This window comes from Anguilla rostrata, chromosome 17, assembly GCF_018555375.3.
Source record: "Anguilla rostrata isolate EN2019 chromosome 17, ASM1855537v3, whole genome shotgun sequence".
Taxonomy (NCBI): Eukaryota; Metazoa; Chordata; class Actinopteri; order Anguilliformes; family Anguillidae; genus Anguilla; species Anguilla rostrata.
In genome coordinates, this window is record NC_057949.1 from 19,880,241 (window position 1) to 19,896,912 (window position 16,672).

General features: G+C 45.4%; 1 protein-coding gene across 2 annotated transcripts in view; it reads right to left on the minus strand.

Moving 5' to 3' along the window:
* LOC135243392 (voltage-dependent T-type calcium channel subunit alpha-1I-like) overlaps nt 1-16,672 on the minus strand; it is a 191,283-nt gene that overhangs the window by 80,441 nt on the left and 94,170 nt on the right. For both annotated transcript variants that reach the window (XR_010326624.1, XM_064315181.1), the window contains exons 5-6: nt 6,556-6,653; nt 85-244 (exon numbers count right to left, since the gene is read on the minus strand). Coding sequence is in view for 1 of the 2 variants with exons in the window: in XM_064315181.1 (XP_064171251.1) it covers nt 85-244; nt 6,556-6,653 (258 nt within the window). In the remaining variant the exon portion in view is untranslated. The remainder of the gene's footprint in view (nt 1-84; nt 245-6,555; nt 6,654-16,672) is intronic.

The window sequence follows — 16,672 nt, forward strand, 5'->3', positions numbered from 1 at the left end:
AACTGGAGCCTGTGATGTGACAAAAAGGAGGAAAAACAAACAGGTGAACGCATGCGAACAAATGCACACATAAACGATACTCACAACGTGAAGTTTTCTTCTGGGTAGCACCGGTTCCTCAGAAGCCCCGCCCACAGCTGCACACCAATGATGCCGAAGATGAAGAAGACGAAGAAGCACAGCAGGAGGACATTTCCCAGCATGGGGAGAGTATCCAAGAGGAGGTTCACCAGGATCCGCATACCTGTCACACACGCACAGGTGTACACACACACACACACACACACACAGACACAGATGAGTATAAATTAAAATTTAGCTGAACTGCACCGCACCCCCATTCACCACAGCCAGATCCTGTGGTGCTGACTAATGGGTATTTTCAGGATAAGATCCTTATGCTCTACTCGTGGCAAAAATAGTGAGAAAGACTGATTCAGGGTCAGTGAAAGGACAGGGTGTTTGGACAGCTCCCTCCCTCCGTGAGGACCTTCTGCTCCTCACCCCCCACAGGTGCTCCACAAGGCATGAGAACTCTCTCAGACAGGAATGGGGAACCAAAGCGGGAATTAAAAACTTCCCATGGTTCATTATGCTGCTTACGTGTACAGTATGCTAACGTGAGCCACTTTCACACTCAGGGGTGTAGGACCACGAACTATGGGGTCAAAATAAATAACCAAGAACTTCCTCGCCGACACCACCCCCGTACTATGTTTCTTCATTGACTGTACAATAGAACCGTGACCTATGACATCACGCTACCCAGCCCATTCCAGCCAATCAGGATTCTACAACCCAATTTTTCTGCCCAAGAAGAGGTGGAAGTTCCAAGTGACAATGAATAACTGTAGCTGTGTACTTGTTGTTTTTTGAATTTTGGTGGCATTCACAAATGTTTACGCATAGCTTTACAAGCTGGTTAGTTCTTGGCTGGGTAAGGAAGGCATAATTTACAAGGGAATTGAATTTCAAAAGGCAAAAATGCAGTTTCACACCTCCAGTTAACCTTACTCACAACCTCAGAATTCTTCCAGTAAGGCTAAGTAAAAGTGGGCGGGCCACACACATGACCTCACAATGCTGTCAGAACGACAAAGGAAAAGTGGGTGTACATTTACTTTATGTTCCTCTGGGGTCCAGCATAAGCTGAACTGTTGTAATGGGCTCTAGATTTAATGTCCCCAGAGCACAACATCTGCATATCTTACTGTTGTGAGAACAACACACATCTCATGCATAAAAGCAATGGACTGAAAAGTGTATATGCAGAAGGTAAATTAAAGTTTATTTGGACACTTCCTCCGCCTTGCAATCTGAGCACCAAATAACTATGAGGAAAATAAGCTGCATGCAAACATTAGTGGGCTTAAAAATTCATATATTCATCATTAAATGTAACCAAAACTGCCTAGAAAGCAAGACATTACAGCAAAAGATACAATTTATTCTGGAAATGCCATTTGAATGTAATATTTATTTTGAGTCTTTTGATATGGTTGTTGTTACACAGTGAAGTTACACTGGGTAATGGCATTTAAGCGACATGGTGATTTTGATGATGACGGTGATGATGATAATGATGAAGATGCCGATGGAAAAGTTAACATGGCTGCCTCTAATCATAATCATTATTGTTGTTATTAGCATTATAGGCAGTTCATCCTCATATTTACCACACTTTGTCTGCCTGTCTCTATAACAAGCAGTGCTTGGCTGCCAGCGGAACACAAAAGATCCATAATGACAGTAATGACATAATGGCGGGCAGTCGCAGCGGTAAGGATGCGGATCTGCCACGTGGTTGGCGGTTTTTCTCGCAGAACCGGTCTCCAGAGACCGCCAGCGCTGCATGGCGATACTGAGGAGTGTTCATTTACACTGATTACATAGAGGAGTGTGTCCCCAGCACACTGCCTCTGTAGAGCTGTGGGCAGAGATGGGGGGGACAGGGGGCGGTTGCTGCAGTTGGGGTGGGCATGCAAAAAAGGGAAAGGGAGGGTGGTAGGAGGGAGGGGGGAGAGAGAGAGTGAGTAAGAGGAAAAAGATGGGAGGGATAGAGCAATAGAGTAAAAAGGCAATACAGCGTTAAATGATACACATCATAAATAACAGAGAAAACCCAGAGTGTGGGAGCAAGAGTAGGAATAAGAAAAACAACAGAAACAAGCAAGGTGGAGAAAGATATGGATACAGAGAGAGAGAGGGAAAGAGAGGTTAGAGGAAGAGAGAAGGTATGATGAGGTCAGAGTGAAAAAAGTGAGAGAAAGAAATAAAAAGAGATAGAGAGAGAGAAAAAAAGAAAGACAGACAAACAGGGGATAGATTATATGCTCCAACAGACAAGTGCTTGCCCCGGGTGAGTCCCTGCACTGCGGAGATGCCCTGAGGTCACCTGCCTGAGATACTGTGGGTGTGAAATGAGCTGAATTCACAGCCTGATTGCTCCTGTTCATTAGTGTAAGCCCCAGTTAGGGCACAATCCAGTCCAACCACTAAGGTGCACTACACTTAAAAGCACACGCCAGTGGTGTGTATCACTTCTTTCTGATGCGTGTGCACTGCAAAGCCCAGGTCACAGCAAGTGAAGGAAAGAATCGCACTAGAAAAATCACATACACACAGGGCCAGTTTAAGTTGTTACTCGGAGATAAACAGACAGAGCCACAGTGGGGGGTGAAATTGAACTGCTCTGGCATCTCACCCCAGACCCCTATAGTTTTGACTGTTGTCCCCCGTCAGTACCTCCGCAGTCAGGGTACTGGACAGCGGGACGGTACCAACGCATCTGCCTGAGTGCAGGGCACAGACACTCCCCAGGGAGACTGCCTTCAGAAATTTGTTTAGAGAAAGTCCGGACTCCCACTTCAGAAGTTCCAAAAGTAGATGGAGGAATTAAACTTCTCTCTTCATTGTCCCAGTCACACGACCAGCCTGGCTGGTTTCCCTTCCTAGCTGAGACTACGTGGTCAGTAAGACCACAGTAGCAGGCTGGTCAGCCGCCACGTAAACTGTATCTGGACCCTTCCATGGTGCATGCACTATACAGACCATCGGGGGCCCTCTGGAGTTCGGAGCCTCAGGTGGACCATCTCTCCCTATAGATCGATAGAGTGCATTTGTCACCAATGTGTGGAGCAGCCACGGCAAACAGGGCCACGCTCTCAGCCAAACTACCCGGCTGTGTAAAGGCAGCGGAAGACGGAGAGAGGGAGGGAGAGGGGGAGAGTAGGGGTGCAAGCGTTTCATAAGGTGAAAGTGGGGTGTGCATGCTGTGGTGCATCGTGTGGGTGTGGCCAGCACACCGACAGTCCTGTTTTCTTCTCTTATACTGTATCCGTAACTCATTACTGTTATTAAACTAAAGCTAAAGAAACAGAGGAGGAGGCATCAGAAAAAGAGACGGGGGGAAGGAGGGCCTTATTAACACAACAGGGCACAGCTATGACCTCTGAACTCTGAACTTTGCCCTCCCCTCCTGTCTTCTGGATATACAGGGCTTCCAGCCTTCCTCTTTGCTCCCAATCTGTTTCGTCCCCAGGCTCCCTCTCTTTCCATTTTGCCCAAAATACCGATCTCCCATGAGCCCTCTTCCTCTTCTTATTCTCTCTCTCTCTCTAACCCCTCCCCGTGTGCGTATGGGAAACGAGCAAGCGGAGCTCCAGTACCTGCTGTTCTGCTATAGAGATTGATTCCACCTTTGTGACTCCCTGATAAATATTTCATCTGGCTTTGTGCTCTATCTAAGGGGGGGTAACAGCTATTGTCCACACACCTACTGCATGGCTGCACGATGAATGAAAGGGTCATTTCTCCCCGTCGCTCACCGTCTCTCCACCCTGGCTCTCCTTCTCTTTTTCTGCTTCTCTCTGTCTCCTCCAGCTTTCATTTCCCCCCTCTCTTTCTCTCTCTCTATACATATACATTCTTCTCTTTCTCTCTCTCTCCCCCAGTGCTTTTATACGTCCCTCTCTTGCTGAATACTCCCCCTGCACACCTCCCCAGCTAATAACAACATTGCAATATGTTATGGCTCCATTTATCCCTCCCTCCCCTAAAATACATATGATATCTATTTCAGGATGTTATAAGACAGCATCTAATGTGTTTTATATACATACATATTTCAATGTTGCCAAAATTCTCAATATTTCTAAATTATATAAGAATAGCTTTTTACTTTAATTTTTATCTATAATAATGAATGCATTTCCTATGTGATTTAAGATGCATTTTTAAAAATCTGTCTTTTGCTATGAATAAGTCTTACCAAAGAAATTCATGATGACATATTCTTTGCAATTGATTGACAGCACCTGCATAGATATAGAATATATATGTTGCCCATGTGATTTTATCACTTGTCCTGATGAAGGTCACTTAAATGTGCTCAAACACATTGCTGTGTGTTTGCTCTTTCCCTTCTATAATTTCACTGGATGTCTAACCAATAAAGGCTTTTCAAACTTCTAATTCTTCCTCAGTCCAGAGGGCTCGGGAAAGTAAGTCTATTTTTAACCACCCCTTAATCTTCACTTTTTAGCATCACATCAACTCCTGAACTTTTATCTACTTCATCCTCTACATTTCTCTCTTTTACACAGCTCTCCAGGAGAAATATCAGGCTGCAAACAGCCATCTAGTCATAGCCCCAGTCACTCAAACCAAAGCAATTACTTCCATCTTTTTAATGATGGCTGAATGTAGATCTGTGAATGGAAATGTTGGTGTTGCCACCGGTAAAGCCAGAAGAGTGTAACCCATGAACGCTTGCTGTCGAGTTAGCACAGGCACATCCTGGCACTCAGCGACAGCTCGGCAGTGACATCCCTCTCCTCTCACTTTGCCCACGAGGCCTGACAGGATTCCCACCCTAAGGGAGCAGGCGCCAAATGCCAGGCTCCAACAGCCAATCAGGACTGTCTGCTTTCATTACCGCAGCTCCCCACCCACTTAGCTCCTCCTCCGCCCCTCTCCACTCTTATCGCCCAATCAGCAAGGGAGAGGCGTGGATGCCTGGTGGAAACCATTCTGTTGGGAGGTCAGTGGTGGAGATTAAATAATAGCATGCACTGGGTAGCGTTATCTGCAAGCGTAAACCAGAGGGAGAAAAGCACAAGGCTTAAAACAATTACCCTTCATAATTCATGAGGTGCTGCACAACAGTTGTAATAAGGGTGAAATATTGATAAGGGGGTGCACTTTTGTGTTTGTATCTGCAATTTTGTTTGGACGTGTAATATGACGATAAGAATTAATGTAGGTACTCAGAGGAAAATTATTTTCCCACTTCATCACGATGAGGATTAATATGAATTTGAGAAAGGAACAGACCTTGGAATAATTGCATTGAAATCCTCATTAATTAAAGAAATAATGCCACTGATAACACAGCTGAATATTTTATGCACGGTCTAAGTCTAATGGGGTGTGTGTGTTTAACAGCTCGTGGTTAAGCACACCTTCAACTGGGTCCTAAAAATGAATGAAGACCCATCGTTTCCTCTCTAATTGGTACTTGAAATGTATTATAAGTGCTCTGGGAAAAGTCATTGGGTGTTCAATATTTTGACCAAAGATATAAATGTTGGTAGGATTTAACAAGCAGTCATAAAGATTAGCATATGTTTTATGCTCTACAGGGAATCACAACTCCTTCTCGGGGTTCGTTTTCAAATTCTCAGTGGTTTTCTTTTCCAGAAAACAGATTGGGATTTCTGTTCTTCATTCCGATATTCTAGTCCAGAGGAGATCAGTTAAGATTTCGAAAATTATTTGTACTCTACATATAATTGGACTTCGCCATGATTTATATTGTGTGCTCAGAGCTGGAAATGGGTCAGCCATACATCGACTACCCAGAAGGCCATTAGCAAAAGCTAAGGAATCTCAATATAGATGGATAACAGGAAAGAAACAAACAAGTTTTGTTGGAAGATGGAGGATTTGGATGTATTTGGATGTCAGGACCGGTTGGGACAGTATGACCACCTGACATCCCGTGTGAAAAGTTATGAAACACAATTTGATGGAGAACAATATCTTGAGGGGATGAGGTAAAACAACAGTAAAATGCTCGCATCATCATAATCCTCATCACCCAGTTTCAATATATTACAGTTTGAGTTTTACATGAAAATATGTTTTAAAAATAATTCCAGTGCATTGCTCGAAGCGACGAAGAAATGTACTGTAATCATTATACAAACACTGAATCAGACAGAAACATGTCAACATTTATTGAATGGCAATGCATTCTGGGAGATGTAAGAACATATGCCCATTCAGCCCACAAAGGCACAGTTTCTTATCTGCCCACAGAGGCTGTGTGGCTGTTGATAAATGCTGGTGGGAAAAACACATGCAAATGTAAGCAAAACATCGCACATGGCACCGCTTTCCAGACCGACTCACACAGCTTGCATTTTACATACAATACATTCACACAGCTGAATTTTTACAATCAAGTACATTGCTCAGCAGTACCGTGGTACCGTGGTACCGTGCACATTCCCAAACTCGCAAGCTCTCCGACAGTGAACAGTTCTCACTTACTTGGAACCCTATTGATGGCTTTGAGTGGGCGCAAGACTCGCACTGTCCTGATGGCAGAGAAGTTGATGTTCTGAAGATCCAGGGAATACTCTACCATCCTGCAGAAGGAGGGACAAAAACAGCACAGCTGAGAAATCCTGAAACAAATGGACAGGCTCGGGACACCTTTGGTACTGATTTGTTGGTGTTCTCCATGGCTCGGTACTTGGGCCCCTCACACGCCAGGTCCAGTGATTTCATTCATTTCATGCAGTGCGGTTCAGATGTTCCCGATTGGCTGCATCTTCTGCTACATTTTGAGCTACTGGACCCCACAAATTTCTCTGCAATTTAATCTTCTACGTTCTTGTCATTTCAAGGAAAACCATGATCCCGTAGAACCATTATAAGTCTCTTTTATGTTCCCTTTTCAAGGAACTTTTCAAGTTCCCCTCATTTTCCAATATTTTCAGACAAAGTCATACGGACATTTACAGAATTGTCAACCATCCTCTGCAGGAGACCAGAATTTGTTTTTTTTTAGAGCTGTGATGCTTTAGACATCCTCTCAGAAACATCTTTTACATTTTGTTTCTCCACACTGAAATTGACCAAACAACTGTACCCAATTAGGCGTGTTCTTTCACTAAACATTCCATTATTGTCACATGTTCTTTTTGCAGATGAAATCAATTCATGAAGTGTACTTTTGAGTGTAGTTTTTGTTTCACTGGACTGAGCTATTAAATAATAATAAAAAAAGTTATTGCATTCTTGAGAAAACAATGAGACATTTTTGCCGTTCTTCCATTCTTCCACTTGTCACATATAAGAAAGAAAAAGACTGTGCTCCTCGGTAGAGGAGATCAGCGGTGGGAGAGAACATACAAATGTTCATGCTGGAAGGCCATCACCTCCATAGAGCTCAGAATTACAATGAGATTAGTTCTCCTGACAAGTCACCTAGGTCTGGACCTCCTGTGAACCAATCAAATCTCTTGCCGTCTGTGTGTGCTTACGTGTGTGTGCGTATGTACATATGTGTGAGTGTGCATGTGTGCACGCATAATCTTGTGCACAAGTTTTCAGCTTCTATTTTCTTGTTTAGCCAAGCAAGATTTAAGAACTGCATTGTGCTGAAATGATTTTTATTCAAGCAAAAGTATGCATTTTCAGTCCAAAGAATTTTGTCTGTTTTCAATAACAATGACAATATAGTCATGCATGACAAAACCAATAAACCAACAAACCAATCAATTGCTTGGAAGACCACCAAGGAAAGGGCACAGTGCACTTTGGCAGATTTTTCTGGGGACATCATTAAATAGCCTCATGCAGGCTAATCTTTGCTTTCTTTTCCTTCAGCTTAATTTTTCCTAATCTATACACAAATGAACAAAGTGCTTCTCTGTTTTTCTACCCAATTTGGAACTCTTAGCTGCGACCGTAGGCCTGTCCCATCTCTGCAAATCACATCTCCTTGAGAGGCTAAACTAAATGTAGGCTTTAAGAGGACTGAGCAGACATCTATACAAACAGGACACAAAGTGTATGAAGTAGCCTGAACGGATATATGTAAATATATGTAAATATATGTACAGAGCAATGTATATTTATTTAACAAAAAGGTATTTGAGTCCTTTCAACCAGTGGAGCCCAATTTGCAAACCCCGTGTAAGGTGCACGTCTGGTTCTTGAATGCCAAGATCATTCCTGAGAATAATGAGAAAGTACAACAGTTCATGTAAGAATAAGTCTGCTCTCTAAGCTTATTTGGGGTTTTACAAGCCATCCTTCTTTTCGATGACTGTTCAATTTGAGCAACCGAAGACATATTGGAACACCAGTCCTGTAATTCTGTGGTCACCTGGCCTCAGTAAGAACATTCAGTCAGATTATGATGGGGTCTGCTGTGCGTTAGAGTGTACAGTACGGATTTATTTTTTTTCTCACAATGTTTGAACACAAGACTGACGGAACTGCAGCCAGAAGCGATCGTTAACCACAGCGTTCCTCCTGCGATCTCGCCCACTGCAGCAAGGAGCACGGAGACAGGAGGGATTCGCGTCTGACAATCGCATTACGTCAAGCACGTCACGTTAGCTGTAAATCTGATCAGACCTGCACAGAACCCCCCCCCCCACCCACTGCGCAGATGGGGGTTCGATTCCTGACCACAACACTTCTTGCACTGTGATCTCATCTCTATCTGTAACCCCCTCTGCTTTTCATCTGTCTGAATAAAGTTGGGAAAAAAATACATAAGGAGGGCAAAGTAGGAAGAAAAAAAGGACTGAATGCTAAAATCCCTGCTCTGGACAGGGACAAAGAAAACCTGATTTGCATCAATGTTGTCATGAAAAATGGAGCAAAAATAAATAAATGGCATAGATAAATGCGAGTAAATTCCTTGCTCCGCCACCGGGCGGTGTGTTACAGCGCTTGTCTAGCTATTTAGCGTTTGTGCTTTTCTGGCTTTTGTTTTAATCACGTCCCCTGGGTGTGGTGCAGGTGGGCCGGTCGGGTAGGCCTGAGACACACACATACACACACGTACACACACACAGAGACACACACACACACACACACACACACACACACACGCTAATAAGCAGGCCCGTCTGCTCTGTCGTGGCTTCGACTGCTCATTCCTGCTGATCAGCACTCTTACATAAGGAGCTTCAGGTGCCCAGATAATAAGCCGAGGACCAGGGCTTCTAATCCGGAGGGACACGCCACTTCTTCCACACCGTTCATACATATTTTAAAGGCTGCAGGGAGGCTTATTTTTCTCAGATTTTTGAGCTGTTCCCTCTCGTTTCCCCGCTCCCCCTGCCCAGTGCACCGCTCCTGAAAATCTGCCTTTGCGATACATTTTTCTTACGATTTCTCTCAGCATTTGCAGGATCTTTATCTCCGTTTCTCCTGGTTTTACCTCATCGCTATCTATAATCCTCTCCCCTCTCCTACTGTGTGTATAAAACAAAATATAATAAGGATGGCAGTCTGTACACCATATTTAAAGGATGTGTTTACTAGTTTTATACACGTGTGCCAGTGACTGACTCACGGTTTAAATAAATAAAAAATAAAAAATGTATTCCACGTTTTTAGAAAGCTTCTTTCTCAGAACACAGACACAAAAAAGACTGAAACGCATTCACTTACATTAAGTGGTGACACAGCGAGCAATGTTAAATTGGGATCTGGTTTGTAAACAGTTCAGACGCATTCAAACTTTGCAAGAAAATCTCTGCCCTCAAAAACAGATGACCCTCCCACACAAGAAGCCAGACGGCTGCGCTCACAGATACAGAAATATCCGCCAACCTTTTTTCCTCCAATAGTAAAAGCGAGATAAATGCCACAGGGCCAGTTTAAATGCCACACACAGTGAGGGCACTGCTGAGAAATATTTTGCCTATTCGTACCTTTGCACCACAAAAATAATAATACGTATTTGTAAAGATTGTATAAAAGCAATGTAGGAATGAACACACACACACACACACAGAGGAGAGAGAGAGAGAGAGAGAGATAGAGAGAGATCCATTCCTTCTTGCACGTTTGAAGTTACTTCCTGATTCTGTATCCGGAAGTGTCCTTTCATGCCAGTGGTCAATTCCTGGGACCAATCATGAATTGAGCAAGTATAATACTGCTGCCAATGAACCAGCCAGGGTCAGTGTCCACAGTTATAGATTTCCTGTCATTGTGACATTCTTTCACATGTCAAGCAATTATATCGATCATCACTTATTAAATTAGAAAATTAGGCCACCATTTTCCCTACCATGGCACTTTCTCAGACATGATCCCTTTTCAGTCTGTTACCCTCCTAGCTTTCTACCTGCCTGAATACAGCTAAAATTCTGCTCTCCTTAAAAAATAATAATTAGGTGACATAGTATGATAACAAAATATGCAAAGTCAGCCAAAAAAAAAAAAAAGAATGCAAATCTACACTGCCATCTGGCTACTTTTGTCTGTCTCTCTCCTGTTTCCAGCGGTTCCCTGTGCAGCGGTTATAACAAAACTGTCCAGGTCCAAGGCTGAACCACATCTCGCTCCTGTAGCACAGTCTAAGTCATTAGCCATGTGCCTGCCTAAACATGGAGCCACAGTATATCCAACTATTTTCATTTTCATTCATCCATTTTCATCTTGTTTGCTCTATTCCTGCAGTATTCTAACATATTGTTGTGTATTTGCAACAGTGTTGCATCCTCAGGGCACCACTGGAAAAGAGAGCAAAGCTCTCAATTGGCCTCTCCCAGATTAAATAAAGGTCTCTATCTGTCTCTAGCTAACAGTTCTGGCAGAAGCTTATGAGTGAACGCCCCACTGGTTTTGACCCGTTCAGGTCAGCCCTGATGAGTCGGTCACGGTCAGTGTCGGCTGGACCCGCACTGCACCCTCTGTCTTTGATTCAGGCACCAGTTTCTGAGGCTCAGGCAGCGGTCCAGAGAGCGGAGGTCTGCCTGTCACTGCGGGTCAGTGCCGAGGAGACGCACGTCCGCCGCCCGGCAACAGGACCGCAGCTGCCCCGGATCTCTCCGGAAACTCTCCGGGGGCTCAGAGGAGGAAGGAGGCAAGCGGACGGCATCTCCCGGGGACCCGGGATGCCTTAGCGACAGCGCCGCGAGATTTTGCGCACGTCCCGCCTCGCCGCGGCTACGCCGACTGTGTACAAAAACGAAGCGAGGCGGCGCGAGGTAGACGAGGGCTCAGGGCCTTCGTCCGCGTCCGTCGGCGCGGGCCTTTCTTACGGTGTGCGAGCTACCTGCCGGGGGGGCTTGTACATTTTTGTAAATGTTCTGTTGGTTTAAGGCTGGGTCTTGGCTGCGCTCCGTGTCTCTGTTACTGTTCTTAATGTTGTTTTCTCAGGATGGCCTGCGGGTTTCATAACCATAAGACGCTTCAATGCCTCAGCTCTTTCCAACGGATCCGTGTGTGTGTGCATATATACACAGCAAATATGTGTGTGCGTGTATACACAGTAAATATATACACTCACGTGTGTGTGTGTGTACGTGCATGCGTACGGAACAACATGTGCAACACTTGGGGGAATGAACATGCATGTATCCGTGTGTGCGCATGTGCACATGTCGGTGTGCGTGTGTGAATACTGTATGTGTCTGTGTCTGTGTCTGTGTGTGCGTGTGCGTGTTGGTTGTGTGCACGTGTGCACTACAGGACACGCATGTGGCACGCGCGTGTGTCTCTCTGCGTGAAGGGCTTGTCAGGCCTGTGGCTTCATCCCTCCATCCTGTCATCCCTCTTTTTCTCACTCACAGGGAGGTGTTAATCTGGAATGAGGGGAGCGGGCAGAGAAAGGAAGGAGCATTTAGGAGGGAGGAGCAAGCTGGGGCTGCAGTTAGAGATAGCTCAACTCTTTTATTCCCCAGCACGACAGGGGATTAGAGAGAGAGAGAGGGGGAGAGAGAAAGAGAGAGAGGGAAAGAGAGAGCAAGACCGAGAGAGGCAAAGAGAAAGCAAGAGAGTGAGAGGGAAAGAAACAGCAAGAGAGAGGGGGAGCGAGAGAGAAAAACCACAAGAGAGAGTGGGAGAAAGAGAGACAGAGATAGTAAAAGAGAGAGGGAGAGAAAAAAGAAAGAGAGAGAAAATGAGAGCGAGCGATAAATACACTGTGACCACCTGTGAGCTGCATATCTGCAGACAGACAGGAGGGATGCAAATAGCATCTATTACATCCCAGCAGCCTGCAACACTGCATCAGAGACGCCCGCAACACCGAATCAGAGGTGCTCTCCAACACTGCATCAGAGACGCCTGCAACACCGAATCAGAGGTGCTCTCCAACACTGCATCAGAGACGCCTGCAACACCGAATCAGAGGTGCTCTCCAACACTGCATCAGAGACGCCTGCAACACCGCATCAGAGACGCCTGCAACACTGCATCAGAGACGCCTGCAACACCGCATCAGAGGTGCTCTGCAACACTGCATCAGAGACGCCTGCAACACCGAATCAGAGGTGCTCTGCAACACTGCATCAGAAGCGCGCTACAACACCGAATCAGAGATGCTCTGCCACCGTTCCCAGCCAATCAGCCACCACACAGCGCAACACATGCACCGCCATTGGCCCAGTCACTCTCTGAAGAAGGAAGCAAAACTCCTTTTCAGCTGTGATAAGAATGCTCTCCCTGCTGGTCTGAGTGTGAGATTAATGCTATCTACAGTGTACTGAACATACGGGCCAAGGTCACATGTCTGAGAACTGGGGCCAAGCTCACCACGTGTGAGCACCTGACCGCACTACAGTTGAGAAAAAAACATATCTGGAATGCCTGACACTGATTGGCTGTACGTATCTCCCAGAATTCCTTTGGTTTCACTCCTCTCTTATCTTTCCTTTATAGCGTCTTGAAGCATGAATCACATTAATCCTGCTCTTCCTCTATGTCCTGACAAATCGGGTACCGCCATCCATGTTGATGGCTTTTGTTTTGCTGTCCAAATCAGTTTTCCTTTGTAATATGTCCCAAAGCCATCCGCAGCAAACAGCAATGAACAGGAGAGCTGGAGAAAAAATAAAAAATACAATTTTTTCAATAAAAAACGATGGAGAAAAAAAATGTTTATTTAAACAGAAAAAAAAAACCATACTTCACTATCCCACGCAAATTCATATGAAGGCATCAAAGTGTGAAAACCATGTGATAGCAGAAGGGGTGGGGGAGGAGGAGAAAGCACTGTCATATGTTCCTGAAACCTCCAAAAGCCCAGGAGGACTGGAGGGCCTCAGACAGTGGCAGACTCACAAACAATCAGGCACAGCTGAGGCTGACTGGTACTCGGCCCAGGTGCGCCCTGGTACTCTTTCCAGGCCTTGAACAGTCTACTGTACCTTCAGAGGAGACGGAAAGAAAGACGGCCATTTCGTGGCACCACTGTTTAAGCCGAACCCGCGTGTCTCTGCAGTTTCCCACCATTTGCCTTTGGCCTCGGCCTCTCCGGAGGGAAGTGGGAGGACCTCAGTCCGCTCTACCGTTCAGATTTTGTTGGCCTTCACGCTTGCTCTCCTCAAAGCTGCCGTAAAAACCGTTTTACCAACACACAAAATTTCACACAGAAATAAACTGAAACTGGATCTTTCACCCCGCCAAGCTGAATTCCATTTCATCTAGAAAACCAATCTGCCCCCCCCCCCAAAAAAAAAGAGAGAGAGAGAGAGAGAGAGAGCTGCATAAAGTTGTGAAGAATGCACATCCCTATAAAATGAGTGTCTCACTTCCTGTGCATGTAATAGCAGGGTGGGTGATGAGATTGACACAGCTGAGTGTAACATTTTCATTCTGGCATGGGAAAGCAGACACTGATCTTAAGGGTGACTGTCTGCTTTCATTTCAGATGCCATTTCTATCAGTTTCATGTTCTCCCACCACCAGTCCAAATTATTTTAATTGCTAATTTAATGATTGCTTGAAATAGAACACTCAGCTGGCAGCCTTTCTCTCCCTCACACTTATACTCAGCATGTAGGCACACACACACACATGCACATACAGACACATGCACGCACATGCAGACACACACTCACAAACGCGCACACACATGCAGACACAGGCACACACACACCTGCATAAACATGCACTCACACACACACACACACACACACACACACACGCACACACGCACACATACATAAACACACACATATACACACGCGCACACACACACAGACACACATACACACATACAAAGGCATACATGCACACACACTTCCATAAATGCAGCCACATAACAGTCCATAACAGCAGCTCAGAAATGCTTATTAAGATAAACTTTTCCTGTGGTTATTGTGATTGGAGACTTTCTCATTTCTCCCTCTCACTTCTTCTTTCTTACTCACTCACAGACTTCCATTAGTGGATGCACTTAATTATCATGCTTTTACTGAGTTCAACATTTCTCAGCATCTCTCTTAACTTATAATTGAATGTGATTGCATCTTTTTCTCCCACAAAAACGCAGTTCAGGAAGTTTGGAAATCCCTGAAATTAGCTCGCCGAACAGTGCGCCTGGGAAAAGAAAGCGAACAAAAAAACGCTCGTGTTTATTTTAAAGGGAAAGCTAAGGGCAAATGTTGACTTAATGAAGGTCTGCCTCCGTCTGACTGAAGTGTCTGGCGAAGCGCCTCCTCTGGCTGCTCGTGACCACTTCTGCTCTCGAAAGCCCATCCAGCGCCACTCGAAAAGGCTATTTGGCCCGGGCCCAGGTAATTTGGGCGCCGCGTGTAGCAGAATCCGTACAGATCTCGGCGCACGGAGAGGACCAGGGTCCCATTTGGAGCCCCAGTAATGGCTGGGCGCAGCCAGCTTTGTGCTGTGGATAATCAGCAGAATATGGCCATGCCCTGGCACAGCTGGCTCTCACGGGCACACGGTCCAGAACAAACACACGGTGAAAAGTCACAGCCGAAAATTAACTCTTACCTGTCCGTGTCTACCCTGTTAGAGTCAAAAGGGCCCTCGCAGCTGATTTCACACCATTACATTACATTACAGGCATTTAGCAGACGCTCTTATCCAGAGCGACTACACATTACATAGCATTTTACTTTGATCCATTTATACGCTGATATATACTAAGCATGCAGGTTAAGTCCCTTGCTCAGTACAACGCAGTGTCCTTACTGGAATCGAACTGCGCCTTTCGTTAAGTACAAAATGGTCACTACACACATGGATCTCCATGTCTGTCCTCTTTCTATACAACACTCTTACTTTTTCCCTTTCTCCATGCCTTAATCCCCATCCATCCATCCATCCATCCACCATTCCTCCCCTCTTTCTCTTTAGTCCTCCCGCCTCCTCCCTTTATTTCATCCTCCTTTATGTCTCCATCCTTAAATGCCTCATTCCCAAACTGTCTGCTTTGCTTCTCCCTTGCAGAGTGGCACAGCCGTCACTGAATCACGGGGGTTGCAGGTTTGGCTCCTGGGGCGGGGAGCGGAAACTTCAGTGAAAGCGCATAAAGTGATGGCGGTAATGTGTGAAATGTGAGCCGTAAAGCTGATGAGCAGTACTGGCATGAATAATGTAGAACAGGGGCCCCTGCGGTGCCAGGCTGGAAAACAGCAGCTGGCCGGACTCTGCAGGTCCCGGCTGGCATTAAGGCCCATCACCGCTCTCCATTAGTGCCAGCCACGAGCCAGGGCAGAGGGGGGAGACGTGACTGACTGAGCCAGTCTTTCCTTCTTTTTTCCCCTCCTTCTCAACCGTAACAGTGTTCCAAGATCCATTAACACACACTTGCTCCCTTTCTCTCTCTCCCTCTGCTTCTCTCTCTCTCTCTGTCTCTCTCTCTGTCTCTCACTCTCTCTCTCCCTCTGCTTCTCTCTCTCTCTCTCTCTCTCTCTCTCTCTCTCTCTCTCTCTCTCTCTCCCCCACTCCCCCCCCGCCACAATCTTGCTCTGTTCCCCCCTCTCTCTCCCCCACTCCCCCACCCTGCCACAATCTTGCTCTGTTCCCCCCTCTCTCTCTCCCTCTCCCCCTCCTCTCTCTCTCCTATTTGGCAGGGTAAGGAGGTTCTATCAAGACTTCCACTGACCTGCACTGGGCACAAGTGTGCACACAGGTGCACAGGCATTAGTGATAATGACAATATTACAAAAAGGTTAAAAGACAAAGGACAATCATTTAAATAATAATAATAATAATAATAATAATAATAATGTGATGATCAAAGTAACTCTCTCAGATAGCTGATAAATCCCAAACTGCCTTTCACTCACTCATTGTTATTGCCAAAATCATTGTTGAAGGCATTAATAGCTCCAAATATATGTCCACTTTGTGTGCAATTGGGTCATAGTAAGGATCCGATCAATCACATATGTACCATATATACAAATAAGTAGCAGGCACCATGAACCCGCAGTGTGTGCAGGGCTGGTTAGATATACAGGAATTTCTTTAGTTCTGGTGCACCAACTTTTTTTTATAATCATACATTCATACATTTCCCCAGTGAAGCCTGGCCCACAGCTCCACCGCCGTGTACTGTAAGAACCGCTGAATTTGAGTGAGGCTCAGCCATAAATTTCAAGGACATTATCTTTAAAGTAATTAGTTTTGTAAGACAAATGTGGTGGTGCGAGATCAC